This window comes from Cyprinus carpio, chromosome A8, assembly GCF_018340385.1.
Source record: "Cyprinus carpio isolate SPL01 chromosome A8, ASM1834038v1, whole genome shotgun sequence".
Taxonomy (NCBI): Eukaryota; Metazoa; Chordata; class Actinopteri; order Cypriniformes; family Cyprinidae; genus Cyprinus; species Cyprinus carpio.
The window spans coordinates 4,785,146-4,810,203 of NC_056579.1; the positions used below are offsets into that span (position 1 = coordinate 4,785,146).

General features: G+C 36.3%; 2 protein-coding genes across 3 annotated transcripts; one reads left to right on the forward strand and one right to left on the reverse strand.

Moving 5' to 3' along the window:
• Positions 1-3,477: 3,477 nt before the first annotated feature.
• On the forward strand, positions 3,478-20,811 carry LOC109092737 (SRSF protein kinase 3-like). Its single transcript, XM_042761726.1, has 16 exons — positions 3,478-3,589; positions 4,012-4,129; positions 7,470-7,861; positions 8,752-8,860; positions 9,045-9,132; positions 9,216-9,303; positions 9,989-10,095; positions 10,251-10,416; positions 11,772-11,797; positions 15,005-15,203; positions 16,717-16,938; positions 17,196-17,293; positions 17,405-17,512; positions 17,648-17,717; positions 18,697-18,789; positions 20,131-20,811. The coding sequence occupies exons 1-16, from the start codon at positions 3,574-3,576 to the stop codon at positions 20,313-20,315; spliced, it is 2,085 nt and encodes a 694-aa protein (XP_042617660.1). The 5' UTR covers positions 3,478-3,573; the 3' UTR covers positions 20,316-20,811.
• Positions 20,812-21,007: 196 nt separating this feature from the next.
• Positions 21,008-23,064, reverse strand: LOC109095192 (TSR2 ribosome maturation factor). Of its 2 annotated transcripts, none has more exons than XM_042761728.1 (5): positions 22,909-23,064; positions 22,520-22,610; positions 22,376-22,440; positions 22,099-22,269; positions 21,008-21,520 (listed from the first exon to the last, which is right to left on the reverse strand). In XM_042761728.1, the coding sequence occupies exons 1-5, from the start codon at positions 22,987-22,989 to the stop codon at positions 21,386-21,388; spliced, it is 543 nt and encodes a 180-aa protein (XP_042617662.1). In that variant the 5' UTR covers positions 22,990-23,064; the 3' UTR covers positions 21,008-21,385. The 2 variants fall into 2 exon arrangements, with proteins under 2 accessions (XP_042617662.1, XP_042617661.1); XM_042761727.1 differs by having other exon boundaries at positions 22,349-22,440.
• Positions 23,065-25,058: the final 1,994 nt, after the last annotated feature.

Here is a 25,058-nt window from a genome sequence, read left to right on the forward strand (position 1 = left end):
TCCATATCACCGTATGCTGTGTATGCTCTTCTGTGTCAGCCGCCACAAGGATGCACTGTTTCTATGTGTATTTAGCTTTGATTTGAAATAATACAGCGCCTCCTTGTGGCGCGGATGATACAGAAGAGCATACACAGCATACAGTGATATGGAGAGACACAGAGGAGACCGTTGACAAAGGAATTATTGAATAAAGTCATTGTTTTTGTTTTCTTTGCTTACAAAAAGTGTTCCCGATGCTTCATATAACCCAGATTGCACGTCTGATGGCAGATGGAGTATTCTGAAGATGACTTTCATACCTTTTTTGTTGTATATTTTGTTTGGAATTCTGTCTTGCCAACTGTCTTGTTGTCTTATGTATAAATGTATCAGACGTACTGTATGGTGTAGAACAAATTTCCGAAAGGATAAATAAATCTCTCTCTTATGTTTTATGGACCTTGACACTGTTATTTACTTGGCAGTCTATAGGACAGTCACAGGCCTCCTGTATTTCAGCCAAAATATCTTAAATTGCATTCCGAAGATGAACAGAACTTTTACGGGTTTGGAACGACATGGGGGTAAGTGATTAATGACACAATTTTCATTTTGGGGTGGTGTATCCCTTTAATACGCCTTCACTCCCAAGATTTCTGATAGATCCCTATGCAATATGGGTCTGGGCTACATTTCGCTCCTAAATCAACAGAGAAAAAAAATATAATTATACTTTGCACAACATGGGACATTGGATTTCGGTTGGCAAATGAAGAAAAGCATCTTTATTCACTTGGTCCCAATGATTAGAAAAGCAGCAGTCGGATTGAGAGTTGTGTACATCAGACACTGAATAGAAACTAACTTATTATATTGTAAATACTGCTTATTTATACATGACTGCCAATGTGCCTTCTTTGTTACTTTTTATAACGTCTACAATTTAAGTAAACGTGCTTGACATTACTTGCCAAATACAGGAAAAGATGAACTGTGTGAAGATCATACAAGGCTTTTAGTCTCTGGACTGCAGTGCATCTCAGGATTATAGCCGTCAATCTCAATGGATTCAATGTAAAACAATGTGTAGCTCAGTCATTTGTAGTTTGCCCTACCGGCTCATTTCCTGGAGCGATTTTTTTTTTTTTTTTTTGTGCATCTATTCTTTTAAGCTTCTTAAAATGGTCATGATTTGTGTTTGCCTGAAGCACTTTGTGGTTACATTTTGGCTCACCCATAATGTAATTTTTTTTTGTAGCTGACGCCATGTGCTTTAACACGATCCCTTTTATGTATAGAACTGAAAATAATTAATTCAATGCCACCTGGACATCTCAAAGGCATTTTTGAAGGCTTCCCTGTTCCTGCATTTATTTGTGAGATTTTAAACTATTACGCTTCATCATACTAATGTATGCACAGAGTTGTGTTTTAAAAATGGAAAACGTATTAGTTTGCTCATCCTGTATATGTTTATTAGTCAGTTGTTGAATGTGTTTGGCCTCTTGGTGTATTTTTTGATTATTATAGGCTGATGCATGCTTGAGATTTGATTGGATTTTCTGATTGGGGTGCTTTATGAGAGGTTCACTCGATGGGCTGCATTATGAGTGTGCGACTCATAAAAACACTTCTCAGAAGAAAGTGTGTGTGTATGCATGAGAGTTTGTAAGTAATTGTAGCGCTTCGTACATGATGGTGAAGTTTTTTGGCGAATCTCCTGTTATGGACACTTTTCTCTAAGAGAATGCAGCGAAACCTTCTATTTGTACAGTCTTGCGATTTCCTGTTTTGCCAGTTGTGTGGAATATGGCTTTGTATCTTTGCAGATATACAATTCAGACCATTGTTTAGAGAATTGTTGGTGTATATGGAGCCCTTGCCCGGCACCGAGTTTTACACAACTTTTATACAAGGGTAAAAAAAAATAATATATGGTAATTTTCTAATGAAGTTGGGGTTAAAAGAGAACTTAAACCCAGTCTAAAGATGTACTCTTTTGTATTTGTATTGTGTATAGTTTGCTAACGATTGTGTATATGTGCCTGTACATATTGTGAAGAGGACTTGTTCTTTTTTTCTTTTTTTCAACTTGGACAGACTTACTCTCTCCATTCAGGAGAAATTGGGACCCAAAATGTTTAAATGAATGAAATGGAAATTTGTATCTGGAAAAAATAAAGCTATAATTTTAACAATGAAGACATTGTGTTTATGGATTTTGTCTATCTGTAGACAGCAGAACAAAAGTGTCCGGGACAGTATTTTAAATGGGCGGATCCATCTCCTGTGGGCTACAATGACTTAAACTGACGTCAATAACAAAAAAGGAGGATTTTGGTTCAAATTCTGAGCTATTTCTACAAAAAAATGACATAATTTTTTGCTTTTGGATTATAAACATGAGAATGTACAAATATTTTACTTTGGATTTTAATGCTTGAGGAGGGAAAGTTTTTATTAGAGGTTTAGTATGTGCTTAATAATAAATGTTTTCTAAAATAATTAAATATATAGAAATAATAATAATAAAAAAAAACAGGTTACTAAAATGAATCAAAATTAAAAACCTAACCTAGGAAAATAAGTCCTATTTGAAAATACATATATATTCACCATCAGGTCGTCAAAGATGCAGATGAGTTTGTTTCAGATTTGGAGAAATTAAGCATTACATCATTTGCTCATAAATGGATCCTCTGCAGTAAATGGGTGCCGTCAGAATGAGAGTCCAAACAGCTGATGAAAACATCACAAGTAATCCACACCACTCCAGTCCCTCAGTTAACGTCTTGTGAAGTAAAAAGATAAACCATCATTAAGGCATTTTAACTTTAAATAATCACTTATGGTCAAAATGCTAATCTATAATTAGCTTCCACCAGTGAAAAAGTCCATCCCCTGTTGTCCTTTCTCATCAAAATCCACCCTCATGTTTGTTTAGAACTGTTTTTGCTTTTTCATGGAGTTTAACCTTTGCATATTTTTCTCCTGATTCAGATAAGATGACCTTTTTTACAGGAGAAAGCAATATTATGGATAGAAGACAAAGCACAGTATTTAGTTCACAAGATGTTAACTGATGGACTGGAGTGGTGTGCATTAGTTGTGGATCATTGTGGTGTTATTATCAGCTGTTTGGACTCTTATTCTGACGGCACCCATTCACTGCAGAGGATCCATTAGTGAGCAAGTGATGGAATGCTACATTTCTCCAAATATGTTTCGACGAAGTAACAAACTCATCTACATCTTAGATGGCTTGAGGGTGAGTAAATATTCATTTTAGGGTGAAATGATTCCTTTAATGCTTGCTGAGGTTAGTCTGACATAGGCAGAAATAACAAAAACTATTTTTGTTCTGAACAGTTTTAGTGAAATTGTTCTGTTTCACTAAAAAAGATCTTTTGTTGGACGTTTAATATGTGCCTAATGTTCAGAAAATATTTAATGATCTGCACGTTAGAGTGGCCCTCGTTGTCCTCGCGTAGACCCTTTTCAATCGCACGAGACGCTGTCAACACAGCGCTGTCTGAGTGCGCATGCGCAGAACCAACTGAAGCGAATGTGCGTGAGGTGACAGCTGTCCCGATGATATCGATGAACGGTGAGAGTGTTTTCATTAAAAACCAGCCAAACAACCCTAAATATGTTCATGTCTGTGGATGTATTACGTGTCTTGAGGATAAATACAACAATGTCGGCTTGTCGGAGGGTTTAAAGGACGCTTGTTTTGATGACTAGAGCCCGTGTTAGCGGTAAAGCTAAGCGCGAGCACGTTAGAGGATCAAATGTTTGGATTTTCGCAGATTTTTTTTTTTTTTTTTGTCCTCATTTTAATCATTCGGTTGTTTACTGATAAATGCATGGGATTAATAAAGTCATGTAGCTTGCTGACGATGTGATATCCTCGATTTTGTGGGTGGATTGTCCTCCATTAGTTGCTCATATGTAGTGAATTGGGGATGGGGGTGCCTATAACAGCATGTCTAATATGTATTATAAGATATTCTCTCTGATGCATGGCAGTATCCAGCAGCGATAACAGCCTTCCCCAGAACATCCACGGCAAAAAGCAGAAGAAGAAAAACAAGAAGCACCGCAAAGCAGCGGCAGCAGCAGTGGCGATCTCTAGTCTGGAGCTGGGGTGAGTGTGTCTAACTGGGCAGGATCCAGATCTGGGTTTCTGCTCTGTGAGGTGCTGCTAAAAATATATGGGAGGGTGGCCATGGGAGTCACTTCTCCAGATAAGCATATTGACTCATGGCCCTCCCTCTCAGTCCATGCATGTGGAACCTATTTTAGCACACCCTTTGAAAAAGCATAACAATACACATTAGGTACATATCATAGGTACAGATATTATCCAAAATTATGATTTTCCACGTTCATTCATTTAGTACATGCTTAAAAGCTTATATGGTCAAATAAGGAGAAATGCAAGTGATTAAATTGCATAAGCAGTGCTGTGATACAAAACCTCAGAAGTAGGCCAGAATAGCATGAAGATGCAAAGAGTAAGAGCAGATGTGTATGTGCTTCCCCTTCATAAATATCACGTGCTCTTTGTATCTTATTCTAAGAAGACATTATATTCACGCCTTCAGCTTTCATTACCGTTTATGTCACGTGACACAGGCAAAAAAATGACACACTTTAACATTTAAATGATCAGTAATATTCATAAAAGGGGTGGTTGATTGCAATGTAACTTTTTTTAATGTTAGTTAGTGTGTAATGTGGCTGTTTGAGCATAAACAATATCTGCAAAGTTACGAAGATGAAAGTTCGATGCAAACGGAGATATCGTCTTTCAAAATTCTGGCAGTTTAATGCCTACAAAAATAGCTGGTAGGGACTACAACAAGTTACTTCCTGGGTTCGTGAGGTAACAAACCCAGATAAACCCCGCCCTCGGGAAAAGGCAGCAAAGGGGGCGAGGCTATGCTGCGCTGCTTTAGAGATGAGAAAGAGAAAACTAGAGGTGCACGTAAAATCTATTCATATATGAATCACGTTTTTGTCTTCTAACGATTCTAATAGATTCACAAGTTTTAAAATCAGATTCTAAAGCAGCGGGTCTTAATACTGTTCCTCACGTCCCCCTGCTGTTTTTATATGAGTTTCTTTTTTGTCTTCTAACGATCTCTCTCTCTCTCTCTCTCTACTCTCAGCTCTCTCTCTCTCTCTCTCTCTCTCTCCTCTCTCTCTCTCTCTCTCTCTCTCTCTCTCTCTCTCCTCTCCCGCTCATGCTGTCTCTCTCTCTCTCTCTCTCTCTCTCTCTCTCTCTCTCTCTCTCTCTCTCTCTCTCTCATTCAGCTCAGCTCCAACCATGAACTGTTCCAGTTATACACTTATTTTCACATAGCTATGAGAAGCGTTAAACATGGACAGTTGCCGTACTGTATTAAAGCTTTAATCAGGATAAAAATGTATATTTATATTTAAATGTAGCAGTAGCATTTGCATTTAAAATCGTATGTGTATGTATGAGTATGAGACAACAACAAACAAACACCTTCTGCATGATCCTCTTCAGTAATATCCTCTGCTTCTCATTTGGGCTCAAACTGATAAACGATATTAACGACGCCGTTGTTTACAATACAACCAGAGCACATGATGCTGAAGTGAGGGGCAGGACCATAGTCTGTATAAAAATATGGACGTAGTGTCCGTGACGTCACCCGTAGACTCCTGAAGAGTGTTTTTGAAGCTCAAAGTGTGCAGAGCGGGCCGTCGCCATCTTGGCAGTGCGTCACCGTGCAGACTCTCCCGGAAAATCGAAAATGGGCAAAAAGGCGAGAGCTGGTTGCTGAAGCCACGCCCACCTAGCGCGATGGCATTGTCAGCAGCGGCAATCCACTTGTCACTCAAGTGGCCACGCCCTTAATTTTACAGAACTTTAAGGCTTAATATAATTTAAACGGATGAGTTATAAAAAAATAAAAAATTCACCCTCCTCACAGTTGTCATGAAGGGCAAAATTAGCAATATAGACCAAAATAATTTTTTTTTGAACCAGGCTGTAAACATGTTTTTTTTCTGCTGTAAAGTTGGGCATTTTAACATGGGGAGTCTATGGGACTGACTCCCTTTTGCAGCCAGCCTCTAAGCGGCCAGTCGATGAATTGCAGTTTTAGTCACTTCCTTATTGGCTTCACGAGAGAGAGCGGGAGGTTGCCGCTCGGGTGGGACGTTTAGAGGCGCACTAGAGGCGGTTTAGCCAATCACAACACACTTGGCTAGCTGACCAATCATAGCCCATCACCTATTTCTGAAGGAGGGGCTTCATAAAAGAAGAAAATGATCAGCGTGTTAATAGGAGAAGGGACAGAGCGGTGTGGAATAAAGGTAAATTATGTGAAAAATCATTTGTTTTTTAAAAAAACGAAGCATTAACACATGTTAGACTGCACCATATAAACACAATCAAGCCTAGAAAAAAAAAACTGAACCACCCCTTTAATATTGAATAATGATGTAATGTTGTTATACTATTCCGTTAATATAATAGTCAGACCGATTAATCAGACAATATTTTAATATGTAACTGTGTGTCGATCAACCAGTTTTGCAGAAAATACAAAAAATTTTAAAATATTTATAAATATTGTATAAATATGCATTGTTTTTTATTTCTTCAATTGAAATGTCTTATTTGGTGTCAGTAAAATTTGCAGGATTCAGTCAATAGTGATTCAGCAGCAATCCAGGTAGTGAACTTCAGTTTGATTTCTAAAACAAATTAAAATGAAAAACCTGATGTATTCCTTCAGCCCTGTCATCTTAGCCTCAGCTTTATTACAAATTAGACTTTTGAGAACATGGACCTATTACTTAAATTGAGCCTATTACTTCTAAATTTTGATGTAAAAATTTTGATAACATTATAAGTAGACCTTGGAGAACAGAGCAAAAATTAAGTCCCTAAATATAATAATACTTCTACTTATCTCTACTCTTATTACAGTGGACATGAACTTCACTCTGCGGCCCCAGATGTCTGAATGTTCTTGTGCATTACAGCGGGTGCATAACACATTATATGTTTATGTTGGCCATTGTATTAGCCACACTGCTCTTAAACGATATTGGTTGGCCACAGTTGCTAACCCCTTTAGATGTACTTATTGGCCATTTAATAAATGCTAGATAGACTGAGACACAGTGCGGCTTTATATTAAGATGGTGCATTGATGTTTTGAAGTGCACAGATGGTTGAAGACTATGTGCTTTGAATGAAATCATAAGGCCTAGATTTGAAAGTCACAGCTGGAGATTGCTTATGAAAAGTAGTAGAATTATGGAGTTGTCGTCAGGGAATCTTGATTATAAATAGTAACATTCTACGCCTTTAAACGTAGCTGCGTTTGCCATAGATGAAAGACAAGTGATGTTTTGTAGAAAAATGTAGTTTCACACAGGATGTCAGCCACCAGATGTTGTATTTAAAATCTCTTCTTCTTTTATTTCTTGCTCTACAGACCCCAGATCCCCTCCTCTGATGAGCTCTGCCACATCCTCACCATCCACAGATCCGCCACGCCTCCAGAGTCGCCCCCGGCGCCCCCGTTAAACCTTTCCCAGAGTCCTCCAGACCTGCAGCCTCCGGCCCCCATCCCTCACTCTGTTCCCATCACAGTGGTTTCCTCACCCAGCATCCTCTCGTCTCCAGACACATCTTCCACTCCCACAGCACCTTCACTGTGTCTACCTGCCGTTCTCTCCACGACTCCTCCCCCTCCACAGGCCCCGGCCAATCAGACGACCCCACCACAAGCTCTGAGCCCTCCCCCTCCAGACTTTTCCCCGCCCCCAGCAGAATTACTCGGGTCAGATGATGAGGAGCAAGAGAATCCGTCGGATTACTGTAAAGGTAGGATGATCATAAGAAATTGTTGCTTTATAGCTATTTATCCTTATGAAGTTTAAAAAATATAAAGTCGTTCAACTTAAAGAGGCGGTATCACCAATACATAATGTGGAAAAAATATATACACTGTGATATAAATCACATCTCATCACAGTTCATTTAGCTGAAAAATTAATAAAAATATTTAAAATATTACATAACCATTTTAAAATGCCTGTTTTTTTAATAATCCAGTGAATGAATTACTTCCAAAATGAAAAAAGCCCTTCATTTTATAATTTTCTGTTTTTATTTGGAACATTATTGATGCAAACCAAAAAAATTATATTATTCATAAAAAAATAAAAAAATAAAAATCTGGTATCAGTGCAAAATAGTGGTATTCTATTATTATTTATGATTTTTTTGTAATATATATTTTGAATTAGATTTATTTTTAAATGTTCAATTATCTTATTAATTTTAGTTTAGTTTTTAGTAATTTTGTTAATGCTTTTGTCATTTTTAACTTATTATTATTTAGGTTTAATTTATTTTTATTTCAGGTTTAGTTTTTATTTCCAGCAATTTTCAGTTAGTTGCCAAGGCAGCATTTAAAGTTTTTCATATAATATTAATATTTTATTTCATATGAATTTCAGTTAATAAAAATGTTTTTAGGTTAACACTAATAATCCTGGTGCAAAGATAGCTTCACTTTATGAAACAAAAGATTTAGAACTGTATATTATTATAAAGCTAATATTACAAAACAAATAGTTCTATCTCTGAATTCTGATTGGATGACATACATTTGAAGGTGTTGTAAAATAGCTGCTATATGTTTTAATGCAGCAATAGTAACATATAATGACTGGTTGAATGGATGTGTGACAATATTTGATTTTTTTCAGGAGGGTATTATCCAGTGAAGATTGGAGACCTGTTTAATGGCAGATATCATGTGGTCAGGAAACTGGGATGGGGCCATTTCTCCACTGTATGGCTGTGCTGGGATCTACAGTGAGTATTTTTATGTTGGATGTACATGAAACCTTATCCCTGGGATTAAACTGCTGGAACTAGATGCACAATCTCTAAATATTGAGATGTAAGCCGATGTCAGATTATGGATTGTCAGCTGAACATGCTTTGAACATGTTTGACTGTCTGTATGAATTCAACAATATATGACATTTGTCTGTAGGCGGAAAAGGTTTGTGGCACTGAAAGTGGTTAAAAGTGCCCAGCACTACACTGAGACTGCACTAGACGAGATTAAACTACTGAAATGTGTAAGTCTGGGGACTGAATACAGAAGCATTTTTTATTCTAAATTAAAAAAAAAGATATATATTATGACAGAATTTTTCCTCAGGTGCGTGACAGCGACCCCACAGACCCCAAACGAGAGAGGATCGTTCAGCTTATTGATGATTTTAAAATCTCTGGTGTAAATGGTGTTCGTATCCTTTACTGCTTGCATCACATGCTCATGTTGGTGTGACTTTAAAGTGAATACTGTTTTGTTATTCAAATTCGAAATTTCCTGGTTTTTCTTTTTTCTCAGGCCCTTTGAATTTTTTTTTAATTTTAATGGTTTAATTAAATGTTAAAATTAAAAAAGCATGTATAATCAATTTAATTAATAAAACTTTTAACAGTGGAATCTGTCTTTTACAATGTTAAATGCAAATATACAAATATCTTTAAATAGAGCATTTTTATTTTTTAGGATACATTTTCTTTATTTTTGTCAAATAAAGTTCTGTAAAAGTTCCATTTTTTATTATAAGTATTTTTATTATAAATGTTAATAGAATTAATAATAATATAATATATTGCTCTCATCTTAAGGTTAAAGAATGTTTATTTTGGTGGTTGGTTGTGTGTATTTTACAATAATTTTTAATCAAATGAAATGGTGAAAAGCTTGTGAAGTGAACTTTCAGAGAGACTCTGGAGAGGAAGTTTATGTGTAGTCAGATGCTGAAAACCCCAAGAATATTACCAGCGATTGAGTATCTATAGCAGACGAAACTGCGCTGCTCATTTGCTTTGGGACATGTACATGGCGACATCATATTTCCGTCGCTGTCCAATTGTAGTTTATTAATCACAGATTCTGTCCTTGACTCGTTGACCTCTCAGATGTGTGTATGGTACTAGAGGTGCTCGGTCACCAGCTGTTGAAATGGATCATCAAATCCAACTACATGGGTTTGCCTCTGGTCTGTGTGAAGAGCATTCTTCGACAGGTGCGTCTGTTTTACATTCATATTGACATTAAAAATGTCCGGTCAAATATCAAAAACAATTTCTCAGACTTGTTTTTACCAGTGTACGGTATACACATTGCTGCTCCATCAAAACCGTGGGAGTGATTCATATGTGTCTTATTACTCCTCTTCAGGTTCTCGAGGGCTTGGATTACTTGCACACGAAATGCAAGATCATCCACACAGACATAAAGCCAGAGAATATCCTGCTGGATGTGAATGAGGTGTATGTGAGACGGCTGGCAGCAGAGGCCACGTTATGGCAGAAGGCTGGAGCTCCGCCCCCTTCTGGCTCCTCCGGTACAGTTCTTTATAGTTACGTGTGTGTGACTCACATCAGGCTCACCTGAAACTCATCTTAGTATCACATGAGACATACATAACACTCCTTTTAGACTTATGTATGACTCATTTAATGCTTGCATAATAAATGCATTCATTATTAAATAGACAATATATAAAGAAACGTTATACATTCTATTAATATAAAATGATGAACAGCATACAATGACATAAACCAGGGATACTCAAAGTCATCAGTGAGACTACTGAGTGGTCCGCCACTACAATCCAGAGTTATTTGGGAAGTCAGTTGCGTGTCTGTGCAGACAAAACTACATCACTCCCACTATAATCAAGCTGTCTGATGGGAGCTTTCTAATTTTGTCTCACTACTGCTCACTTCCAGCCTTGATCATTGTAATGCAGTTCATTTTGATGCTTACAGTGTAGACGGTGTAAAGCAGACATTAGATTGGTTTCATTTTTTGTTTTTTTTCTTCACTGTGTGACTGGACTGAATTTGCCTTCGTCTCTGTGTATTTGTATTTGTTAACCCCCGAATCAAATTTAAGCATCGTTCTTGACTTTACACGTGAACTATTGTGATTTTGTTTTCTTCGATATGAAGATATTTACATGTGAATGAAATAGTTGCAAGTTCATTTATGAATTTTATTTTAATTTCAAGTCAGCTTTAAATGAGTTCACCCTATCTATTTTCTAAATTCAAGTTTTTGATCTTGCTGTGGATTGCTTGCATATTTCATTTTTAAATACTTTTGACCTTGTAATGTTGGTCAGGCTTCTCTCTGGTGACGTATGTCAGACTTCTCCAATCTTTCAGTCTTTTTAAAACCAGACCCTTTTGTACAATCGACTTCAAGCTTGCATTCAGATCTGCCTACAGATCCGCATAAAGATCTTTCCAATAAACAGCTGATGAACCAAGTCACTGCTTTACAGCAGTGATGGGAAGTATTTTTCGTACAGATTTGCCTTCCTGTGGATTTTAGCCGAAGCACACACTTGTTTTCTCCTCAACAACTGAGTCCAGGTCATAGAATTAGGGTGTATTTTTTCAAGTGTTTTTTTTATTTTATTTTTTAAGTTTCAAATGTATGAAAGCAAATAAGAGAGTCATTTGGGTGTGCTTTTAACGCTGAATCGACTACAACTGTGCATGCTGCTCCTCATTTCTCCTCTGCTTCTGTGGTGAATATGCCAGTCATTCTCATTTCTTCTCTGTCGTCTGTTTGGTTTCTAACTGTTGTTCTATCTTTTCTTTCTCTGTTTTTTTTTATTTATTTTTTTTATAATTATTATCATTGTGGTTTTCTGTCCCTTCCCTCTTTCCTCTTCTGTTCTGACGGCAGTTAGCACGGCACCAAGGGAAAAACAGGTACGTTCAGAGTTGTGCCTGCTGAAATACAGAGAGGATGTAGTTTGTCCTGGTGAAAATGACACGTGACTGTTTTAATCTGCCTGCTGTACCCTAACCCACCCTTGCCTATGTAGATAGACAGGCATGAACCTCTGGGAAAGGGGCAAATCTCCATGGCTGTGGTCAGATCCACTGATCTGGGGAAAGAGAATGCAACCAAAATATGCTTGAATGCACCGTTTTGACTGATAACTGATCTTAAGCCGGTGTAAAAACACATAGAGTATATGTTTAGATAAAGCATTTCTTTCGGTTTCACCCAGTCAGTGGATTTGGTCTTGACGCTCTTTGCCGTCCCACAGATGTGTTGATTTTACACTGTTAACTGCTCACTAACAATATTAGACCTTTCAAAGGTGTTTGCATGCTGGAGCATTAAACCAGCTAGCTATCTTTCTTCATCTAATCATTCTGCATTTCAGTTCATTTTCCCCTTTTAGTCTTGAGAAGAAAAGTTAAAAGTGACTATTTTAGAAGTGAGAAAAGAGCAGTGCAGTAAGCTGTTCTCAGACGGGAGCATTATCTTTTCTCACGTCATGACAGCCAGACAGAGATCCGCTGCGTTCCCTCTGCCTGTATTCTGCTTTTCTCATTTCAGCCACCACCTCTGCATGGTTGAGAGTGATTTCATGAATTACTGTCACATCTTCCTCTCTTTTGAATATAAATGAGTTGAATGGCAAAAAGCAAGGCTGTCTACACCACTGAGATGAAGAAAGAAATGTAGAAAAGAACAAGATATCTGAAAATTATTAGCTTTGGACAGTGTTATATTCTTGGAAGGTATTTCATTTTTAAGACCAAAATTTTATGTTTAAAGTGCCCGATACCCAATATGCCTAACTGGCTTCAAATAATAATAAATAAAAAAAATAATAATAATAAAATTCAGTGCTGTGATAAAATAATACTAAAATAAGAAATGAAATTCTAAAATACTAAAATAAGAAATAAAATACTAAAATTATGTTTTGCTCTATATTAAATGTTAGGCTACAGATTTCATACTTGATGAATGGCTGTTACATAAAACTAAAAAAAAATAAAAACTAAAAAAAAAAAGCAATTTTTTTTCTTGATTCATGTTGGTTTATTTATTATTATTATTATTATTATTATTTTTTTTTCTGTATGCCTCAGGTGAAATTATTATTATTATTATTTTGTTTTATTTTTGATAACCTTATGATAACCAAGAAAATCAATTATTATTATGCCTTTTCATCTTGTTAGACTACAGATTTCTTGAATAAATGGCTGTTACCTAAAACCTAAAAGTGATTATCCAGGTTATCTCTAGTATTTTTACTGCACGACTCAACATGTTTTAGGTCGGCTAAACTGCTTTTCATCATCTTTATTATGCCATATTTTAATTTAGTTAATCTTAGTCATTTTGATTCCTTCTGTGCATCACCTTCTTTCTAATCTCTTCACCTGTAAATGTTCTGATGTGTGCAACAATTGCTAAATAATATCATAAATGATTTAAAAGGTTTGTAGCTTTTGAGTGATTGAATCCTCAGTTTGTATCATAGAAAGCATTACTCCTGTTTTCTTCACACTGTGTACAGTATCTGTAACAGATGGTATTGCATGCACCTTTCAGACCCCATTCGATTACAGTGACCCAATTTATTTGGTATACAGTAACCAGAGCGTAAGGTCTGGAATACAGTTGAGTACCTCTCATATATCTATATCTGCACCTAGAGCAGGAAGTCTCATTTATAAGTAGCAGCAGTAGTTTTACAGACAGCGCCAGAGGCAGAAGTTCATCAGGTCAGTCCCGTAAGACTGGATTCAATAGATCGGACGTGTCATGGCTTGGCCAGACAACAGACATGGCAACAGAGCTGCCATCCCAAAATAGTCCCAGACCTGGAAATGGCGCAGGGGTGTCAGATATCCCCCGTTCACTTTATGCTGCATCAGTGTAAGCTTATTGTATCAAAAATGAGTGAATCGTTTAGAAGCGACCCCTGGACAACATGTCATGAAAATCACCATTAATACACAGTGTTTGGCTTCTGTAACTAAATAAAATAACCCTTCTGCATGCCACTGCTGACAGCTGTGCCTAAGGTCGGAGACCCATGAAAGGACATTTCAATGACAATCCCTGAGGTTACGTGTTTAGGTCAAGGACTCAGTGGTGATTTAACTTTTTTTTTGGTTGAGTTTGAACCAGCAAATTTATTAAAGAATAGTTCACCCAAAAATGAAAATTTACCAAAAATATACTCACCTTCAGGTCATCTAAGATGTAGATAAGTTTGCTTCTGCATCGGAACAGGTTTGGCGATCTAGCATTGCATCACTTGCTCACCAATGGATCCTCTGCAGTGAATGGGTGCCGTCAGAATGAGAGTCCAAACAGCTGATAAAAACATCACAGTAATCCACAAGTAATCCACACCACTCCAGTCCATCAGTTAACATCTTGTGAAGTGAAAAGCTGCATGTTTGTAAGAAACAAACACATCATTTAGATGTCTTCAGATTGTCACTTCTGGCCAAAATACCAGTCCATAATCTATAATAACGCTACCTTCGGTGAAAAAGTCCATCCCCTGTTGTCCTCTCACATCCACTGACATATTTGATTGACTGTTTTTACTTGTAAACGGTGCTTGATCTGTGCATATTTTTCTCCCGATTCAGAAAAGATGAGTTTTTCCACTGGAAAAAGCAACATTATGGATTATAGACTCATATTTTAGTCAGAAGCCATGTTAAAAATGTCTTAATAATGGATTACTTATGGATTGTGATGTTTTTATCAGCTGTTTGGACTCTCATTCTGACGGCACCCATTCACTTCAAAGGATCCATTGGTGAGCAAGTGATGGAATGCTAAAATTCTCCAAATCTGTTTTGATGGAGAAAAGAAAAAAAAACTACAAATACAAAAAATCTACATATTGGATGGCCTGAGAGTAATGTTGTTTGTATGAGAACATATTCACCAAAGTAAGTGTGAGATTAGTTTGCTCTTGCAAACATAATCATAAATGCGCAGGTTGATCAGCTAACATATCTCATGCTTGTTTTAGAAGGTCTTTTTGAAAGTAGCTTGGTGTTCCATGCTGTTTTTTTGGCTTTGATTCAGCACTTTCAAACTCAGTTTCAAAATCTTTTTTGCCCATGTGTGTTTGCGTCTAGATGGGTAAATTATCAAAGAATAAGAAGAAGAAGTTGAAAAGGAAAGCCAAACGGCAGCAGCGTCTGTTGGACGAGAGGTTGTTGGACCTGCAGAGGATGGAGGAGTTGGATGGAGTTTTACCGCCAGATGCTTCTGGAAACACAAGAGTGCTCTGGAGGCTCAGCGAGGACGGAGAGGATGACAACAAACACGCACAAAGTGAGATACATTTATATAAACTGTAGTGAATCATTGTTTTAATGATTCTTTTGAATTAATATGCAAAAAGGGTTCATTTACTTTGTGAGCTGAGGTACTGAAATAGTTGTTTTTTTAATATATCATTACTTAAAAAGCTTTGTAAAATTCCTTGTGGGGAATTTCGTGAGCAGTTGAAAGATTATGTACAGTATGGAGGAAAAAACATAAACAAGATTAATGTGTCAAATTAGTTCTATTTATTTCCATCTGTATTTCAAGCCAGAAAATAATGAGACATCCATTATGCATGGATAAAGAAAACATCACTCCAATGTCTTAAAGTGAACTACAAATCTTTTTCTCAAGTGCCAAAAAGTGTTTTCATTTCTCTAAACAGAATTACCCAGCATTAATGGCCATCAAATGGAAATCTAATTAATGAACTGACTTAATTAACCATTTACACATGCAAAATGACATGTAGAACATTAAGATGAATTTTAGGGAGAATGAAGCTTTGTACGTGTTAATGATTTATGTAAAAAAGCAGAAGCTGCATCAATCTTTCTACAGATTTTTTATTCGTCTTTAGATATTTATCAGTGTGGAAAATAGGCCCTGTGAAAATTTAGTGACCTATAGGTAATTTTCATGACTGTTAGGTTTAAGAAATTGTATTTATTTACAATTTTTAGCCAAAATAATAATATTCTACCAAAAATAAAATGTTGTTTGTGTGATCTTCTACAGGTGTATCTCATTAAATCCTTGTCTAGTAATCACCAATGACTGGAAAAGTCTTGAATTTCATTGGTCAGAAAACGTGTGATTTGGGATGAGGATTAAATATAATCATGCTCGCAGACATTTTGCATGTTACAGCTGATAGTTTTTGGACCTAAGGGCTATGAAGAGGTGAATGATCTGCAGTTTTTACTTGTGCATTGGTCTGTGTGCTACATGGATGTTTATGATGCAGTGCATCTCATTACTTTTTCAGCCTCTTGTTGCGTTTTAAGATGCTGTGTTTAGTTAAAAGAAGTTATTTTTTATAAAACAGCATCTCAAGACCTCTGTGTTCAGTTTCATTCGTCTGAGCCTGACTGTTAAACCATGAAACTACAATTAAAATATTGACACTTTCTAAATTAAAGATCTTTTTAAATTTTAGCATTATAAAGTTCCCTGATTAAACTACTTATGACCAAAATCTTTTCCATGATATGAGCAGTTTTCAAGCACAATATAGTAGTAATGGCTCTATTTCTCAACATCGTTGCTTAAATGACTGCTGATTAAATTTGAAAAATGTTAAACTCATATATCAGACGTTTTAACAAATGATATATTCACTTTTGACAACCGATCATATTTTCCAATATCTCTGAAGCAGATTTTGATGGACTGATGGTTTTAGCTCCTCCAAGATGCTTTTATTTTTTATTTGAATCTTAAAAGATTATTAATGAAGTGAGGCCAGATTTAATTTGAGATTTTAGATCAACTTTTCAGCACTTTATGTGTGTCACAGTGAACGGTAACGGACACTCTGTAGGAGCTCTGAATAAACACAGTCCAGAATCGGGCTCGTCGTGGTTGGAGGAGGGGTGTAACGGCTTCGGACCCCTGCGCTTCTCCAGCCCTGGATCAGGCCTGTCCGGCATGTCTGGCTCCATCCTGTCAGCTACCTCTGAGTCGGCTCTGTCCACTCTGTCCGGATACTCCACGGAGCGCTCACTGCTCTCTCCCAACAGTACGTACGCTGCTTTTTTGATGGAAAACAACCAAAAGTGCAACAGCTGCCTTGCTTCTGGAAGTATTTTCCCACATTCATTATTCCCAAAGGGATTATAGAGTCAATCAGCATTACAAACGTTGATTTGAAGCAAAACAATGTTTGAAAATCAGACAAAAAGACAAAGGTATTAGACTGTGTACTTAACAGCTTTAAATGTTCTGATGCTGCTGAAAGTTTCACTTCAGTGCTAAAATGGTCTGTGTTTCCCCCAGCATACTCTGCTGCTGATTTCTTGGTGAATCCTCTAGAAGCTCAGAATGCAGATAAAATACGCATCAAGATTGCAGACCTAGGCAATGCATGCTGGGTGGTGAGTACAGTGGGTCGATTCCAGGCATTCAGAAAGTGAATTATGGATCACATCAGGTGTTCGAACACAAAGAGCTGGTGATGTTTACTGATGTCCTCTCCTCCACATCAGCACAAGCACTTTACCGAGGACATCCAGACGCGTCAGTACCGAGCTCTGGAGGTGCTGATCGGAGCCGAGTACGGACCCCCCGCTGACATATGGAGCACTGCGTGTATGGTACGAACTCATTCAGCCCTAGTCAAAAGTGATCTAACGTCTACTTTTTCATAAAGACACTGAAAAAAATGGTCAGGATGTTCATATGTACATTTGCACTTCCTGCTTGTGTGTCATGTATATGTGTCTTCACAGGCGTTTGAGTTGGCGACTGGAGACTATCTGTTTGAGCCTCACTCAGGAGAGGACTACACTCGAGATGAAGGTCCGTTCTGTTGGTCTTCCTCCCAGGATATTGTTATTGGCATGATAAAACCTTAAAAGGGATTATTTTATACTTATAAACAGTGACAGCTGCTTAAAATAATTTAAGTACTTGTTCTCATTTTCAAATACTTTTTCTGATAGCGGACCGTTCAAAAGTTTGGCATCAATAAACCATTTATTAACTTGTATATTTATTAATTTATTTTGAGAAATGAATATTTTATTCAGCAAGGATATGTTAAAGTGATCAAATGTAACTGTAAAGACATAAAAAAAGATTTCTGTTTCAAGTAAATGCTGTTCTTTTGAACTTTCTTTTCATCAAGAAATCCTGAAAAATATGTATCACGGTTTCCACGAAAATATGGAGTGGCACAAGTGTTTCAATCGCACTTTAGTTTGGGACCAATTCTCACTATTGACTATGACTTGTGCTTCAGATTCCTAATTTGATGCTTATTAATTATTAGTAAGGTAGTTGTCATGTTTAGTTGTTGGGTGGGGTTAAGGGATCTGAAATATGGTCATGCATAATAAAGCATTAATATGCACTTTATAGCTATTTATTAGTAAGTATGCTAGTCATATGTAAGTTTGTTTTTAATATTTAATATTGTGTTTAGTTCCGTTAATTAATGTTACCCTGTTTGCAACATTGATAATAACAAGAAATGTTTCATGAGCAAATCAGCATATTAGAATGATTTCTGAATGATCATTTGACACTGAAGACTGGAGTAATGATGCTGAAAATACAGCTTTGATCACAGAAATAAATTACAATTATAATATAACAATAGAAGCAGTGATTTTTTTGGTCAAATGAACGCATCTTTGATTAGTGTAAGAGACAGACATCTTTCAGAAACATTAATAAATAAATATAAATATATATATGTTTTAGGTTATGCAATGATAACCGTTAAAGGAAGAGTTTTCTTACTCCACTTACAAACACGTGTTGTGTTGTTTTCCAGATCACATCGCTCACATCATTGAGCTGTTGGGTCCCATTCCTCCACACTTCGCCCTGTCAGGCCGATACTCCAGAGAATACTTCAGCCGAAGAGGTAAGAGCTCTGGATGTTTCAATTACAGGAGAATGTCAGGGTGAATCTGATGAAGAACATGCACACACTTTCCCCTCAAAATCAAAAGAAAAAAAGGTTTGCATGAAGAGCATGTGTTTATGGCCCAATAAGATAAGATTTAGTCATCAGGTCATAGTCAAACCCCAGAACATGGTTCATTCGTTTAGTGCTTGTTCTGAAAAGGTTTTCCACAGACGTGTGATGAAAAGTCAGGATATAATTAGCTTAGAACATCTTTGCTGAAGCTCAACCTCACTCTGCTTGATTTCTAAACCACTGAGAAAAAGCCTCTCATGTTTCTAACTCCAGCATCAAAGCATGACTACACTTATAGTGTTGAATGGAAAAATTCAGTTTGTCCTTCTTCCACTGCCATAGAATGAGAAATCCCACCTGACTGAGCACCATCTCTCACTAGACCTGAGATAAAAATCCCTTAAAATGCCCTTGAACCTATGTCTGCAGTGACAAGGCATTTGAAATGCCATGTGGTCAAAAGTAGGAAGCCATAATTTATTTGGATTTATCCTAGTCTATACATGCATATAAATCTACAGAGAGTCTCAAGAAAGTTTTTAGGCGCCATAAATGTAGATTTATATTATTTTGTAAATTTGTTACAAATTATATCATAAGATGCTTATATATGTGACCCTGGACCACAAAACCAGTCTTAAGTCGCTGGGGTATATTTGTAGCAATACCCAAGAATACATTGTATGGGTCAAAATTATATATTTTTATTTTATACCAAAAATCATTAGGATAGTAAGTAAAGATCATGTTCCATGAAGGTATTTAGTAAATTTCCTACCGTAAATATATCAAAACTTAGTTTTTGATTAGTAATATGCATTGCTAAGAACTTAATTTGGACAACTTTAAAGATGATTTTCTCAGTATTTAGATTTTTTTGCACCCTCAGATTTTCAAATAGTTGTATCTTGGCCAAATATTGCCCTATCCTAACAAACCATTATTTATTAAGCTTTCGGATGATGTATAAATCTCAATTTCGAAAAACTCACGCTTAAGACTGGTTTTGTGGTCCAGGGTCACAACTATATATATATATATATATATATATATATATATATATATATATATATATGTATGTGTGTGTGTGTGTGTGTATATGTGTGTGTGTATATGTGTGTGTGTGTGTATATTTCTTAATTCCTTATCTGGATACACAACTTTCCTTCACACAATGCTGGACTAATTCACTTTCATAGAAAACAGGCCACCTTGACATTAGCACTTTGTTGCATCCTTGAATTTGCATGAGAATGTTTTGACTGAGTGTTTGCGTGTATGTAGGTGAGCTGAGGCACATCTCCAACCTGAAGCCGTGGGGGCTGTTCGAGGTGCTGCTGGAGAAGTACGAGTGGCCACTGGATCAAGCAGCCCAGTTCAGTGACTTCCTGCTCACCATGCTCGAGTTCATCCCAGAGAACCGCGCCACAGCTGCAGAGTGTCTACAGCACCCCTGGATCAACTCCTAACACGCTCTGTTTCCCTTGTATTCACTGCGTTTGTGCGGTCTGTGTCATTTTGGTCCGCCTGATCACTTGGTTCACACATCCACCTTTCAGAGCAAACTCACTGCTAAGGTAAAACCTACTGGAGATACAGTATCTGAGCACAGACCTAGCTAGAACCTCAAACCTGTTGTTTTTTATATATATATTTAAAGAAGCTTTGATCTCTTAACATGATGCAGATATGTCTGTAGTCTGTCGAGTTTTCATTGTACGACCATTTCATCGTTTAGAAGGGTCACATATTTATGTTAAAATAGTGCCTTGACATGCCATCTGCAAAAAAAAAAAAAAAACCCGGAAAAAAAAGCCCCTCACCTTTTTATATTTGTCTGTGAATATGTGTGAGGAATGCTTGTTTGTGAACATACAGAACTCTGTATGAATACTTGACTGAATTTAATAAAGACTTGAGCTCAAACCCTGTGTACCGAAGAATAAAGGCTCACTTACAAACACAGACGGCATGATGGGAGTATTTTTTTTTTTTAATAATCCTGATGTGGTCAACATAACAATGTAACAATAGAAAAACTATGAAAACTTTGGCAGTGTTTGTTTCAAACATGCATGATTTTTTTTTTCTTCCATTGATTACATAAGTTTAGCATCTCATTACCGCTATTTTTTTGGAAAAAAAATAAAACACTAAATGGTTCCAAAATCCAGCACTGCATTTTACTGTTGCTGTGATACTGTAGTGACACAAGAGGGCGATAAAGGACCACTGCAGGCATTAACCTACACGTTATAAATAAGGGTTACAGGAAGTCAAAGAGAGAATCAGACCATAAAAATGTATATACATTTGTATATGCAATATTTGTATACTCCAAACTAAGCATTTATGAAAGAAACCCATGAAAGAGGTCCAGTGAGGTAATCTGTGCATGTTTTAACATCAGTCACATGCACCACTCTGTGGGTTTTGTTGCAGTTGCAAATGCAAAAGTATCCAGAGCTGGAGAGATCGAGAAGCACTTAAAATGTCTTTTAAATTAAGAAATTCATCAGTCTTAATACTTCATGTGCAGTCACTTTTTCCTGCGTACAACCGTCCAGCCATCATCCTCTTCCTCGTGCCTCGCAGCCTGAGGAGGAAGATGCTGCTCCTTCACTGCTGCACCGTTGACTGAAGCTCCGCCTGCCCCTCCATCACACTCCATAGCCTGAGAAAAACACCCAGAGAATTCATAAAGGGGATATTTGAGAGAATTCATAAAGGGGATATTTGCATCTAATACACCAAACATCTTGTAATATTAATTAAGAAGCATGAAAAAATATATATATTTACATTTATGTTGTTTTATTGATTTTTATATATTACACATGAATATGTAAAAAAAATTTTTTTTTAAATGTTATACACAAATAATTGTGTGTGTGTGTATATATTTACACACACACCATTTAAAGTATATATTAACATATATTATACATTGAATATTATATATTATTGTATATTATATAGAAATTATATGTAAATATATTTAAAATATATTAAAATCACAAATATATAAATATAAAAATAAGTTTAAATGAAAAGTTTTTAAATAAGTTTATATATAAAATGTATAAATTACACAGAAATATTACATTTACTTAAATTTTAAATATAAATATTTAAACATTCATAATAACATACCAAATATACTATGTGATATATTATATTTATTTATTTGTTAAATATATATTTTTTATAATTAATAATAAAATAACACACACACACACACACACACTATACCTCTTCATCTTCACTCTCATCATCATCATCATCAGCAGCAGGTGTTTTGGCAGGTGTGGCCTTTGCTCTCCCAGCGCTCTTCTTCTGAATCAGCTGCTTGATCTGCTCTCTGACCTCCGTCAGTCTGTCCTGCTGACACTGCTGGAACATCTCACACACCTGCTGCGCCACCTGAGTGAGTTTAACACACACTCAGACACAGCTCGCCAAGCACAGCTTCGACTAATATCTGTTCAAAAACAAAGCAAACCTGCGGCAAGCTGCCATCATCCACCACCGTGTCAAACTCATTGTTCATCAGGTCTGAGATGAAGTCCTCCACTTCATCCTGCTGCAGCTCATCTGTGAGGAGGCACAGACGGGTTTGCGGTGACATCAGAAGATCTACAAAGCGTTAGTGAAATGATTTGCCAGCTCTGACCGTTGTCGATGAAGTACTGCTGCAGCGCTTCCACCATCCACTCCGCTTTCTGCTGACTGTGCGCGCCTCCGAAACCATTATCCACCGCGATCTAAGAGAAAACACTCAGTCCATTACAGCTACAAGTGCAACTGCTCGAGATCAGCTCGAGCCGCGCATCATCACAGTTCCTCTGCACCTGGACTAAGTATCGCATCAAGGCATAAGACTGGACTTTAAGAGTTGCATGTATGTTTACTGTATATTAACGTTATGTATATACTTGGCAGCGCTAACTTGCTAAGCTGGTAGCAGTCTGGTTTCTGAATTCGAAAAATGAGGATCAAACTACAGCTCGCTTAAGAAACACGAAATATACAGTTTTCGGAATATAGTATAAATTTACTAACTTGCAGCACCGGCCACGTTTCCAAAACAGCCCGAACTGCTTCAGCGAACAATTCACGTGTGGAAGATACGAGCGGCGCCATCTTTAAAATCAGCAGACTTGAAGAGTCGATCACAGATTTCAGAGGGAACGCTGAAGCTCCACCAGGCAAAATAATCAATCACAGACACGGCACAAATACAACTAACTTGACTTGATTACTTGATTTTTAGTGAAAGTTACCTCTATGCATCAAAAACACTTGCAAAACCTATGGAAATCTATTAGTTAAAACTGTATAGATTATATGTATTTTTTTCCAGTCTTTTGGATAAGTTTGCTCGTCACCCAAGAAAGTATTTAGTGTTTGTTTATTTTTTGTAATACATTTTAAAATACATCTGAAAAAAAATTTTTGTCAGTGTTTTTACCCTGTTGTTTTTATGTATATATATATATATATATATATAAATTGTGAAATACATAATTAAATACACAAATGAATGCATAAATGCTGAAATATATTTTTTTAATCATTCATGTCTTCATTTATTTATGTATTTATTAATTTCTTCCTTTATTCATGTTTAATTATGCATTTATTTATATATTCATTGCTGTCAACGACAGTAACGTTGGCTTTACGTGTCTGTTTCACACTGGATGCGCAAGCAGTGCAGATGCAGCACGCACCTATTATGCTTTCATACTGGCAGCTTTTGTCGCACGCAGCTGTACTGCAGATACAGGAGAGTATTGTCAATTCTGTCGTATTTTCCAGCGTTCTTCTCTGAACACTGTGTGCCATGTGCTTTGCATGATATGGCCAGCAGACTCTGTTGTGATGCGACGTGTGCCCCTCTGTCCCACACACATATGTAAATAACATGCAGCATATAGGTAGTTTACATTATAATAATAATCTTAATTAATTTAAACATTTTAAACAGATAAATTTAATGCATTTATTAAATAGAAATCATTTTAAATGTCTTCACTCACTTTTTGTCACTTTCATGCATGATGAATAAAATTATTAATTTCTCTCTATTTCAACATTTATTTAATTATTAAATTTTTTAGTAATTTGGCCCTCCATAAGAAAGCAGACCTGGAACAAATTATTATTCAGATGTATTATAAATACATTCACACACACACACACACACACACACACACACACACACACACACACACACACACACACACAGATATATATAGTGATTATATTGTAACATGTATGGTCACTTTTGAACAAATTAACTGAATATTAAACATAAAATTAAGTTATAGTGTGTATATATATAAAATATACACTAAATACTGAAAATATATAGAACTATTAAACTGATCAAAAGTGACTGTTATAATCAAAATATAGTGATTAGAACTTAATTTTATGAATACATTTTTAAAATAAGCTTGTGTATACTCACAGAAGATAGATACAAATTATTACTCAGAAATGTACATACCTTTATTGAACTGTATATCTTTGATACAATAAATGAACAGAATTATATAACATTTTTAAAGAGGTGTGTGGGAATACTGGGGTTATAAGTATGTGGTTTTTATCATAACAGTAATTCTCTGCAGTAAAACTGGCTCAGTAAGAAACACAAAGCAGGGTGTCAGCATTATAACATTCCTTGGAAAAATTAAACACCAACCCATGCAAGGCTTCGGATCACTTTGGCATTGACCAATAGCTAAAGCAGAAAAGCAATTGACAAACCAAGCTGCTGTATTATACATGTTGAGGCGCATTTTACTTCTCAGAAACCTTGAAATGGAAAAGAACTGCATTGATTTATATCAAGTTTGAAATCCTCATTTTAAATATTTAGCTGCTAAAAAAGTCACAAAAATATTGTCAACGTGTGATGGATGGACATTATGGATTTGAAATAATATGAAAAAAAAGCAGATCTTCTGTCACTTCAGCTTCATTCTGGTGTCCAACTGTGGTCACTGTGAGCCATCTGTGTATGTAATCAGAAATCTGATTTTATTCAAGGATAACACTGTTAAAAACATAAACCTTCCTCAAACTTTTATGTGTGTTTTATATGTGAATGTTCATACTGATGGGTCATATTTCATGAGTTTGGTGCCATTTGTGCCAAATGTGTTGACAATGCAAACAAAATTTTCATACAAAAACTGTAC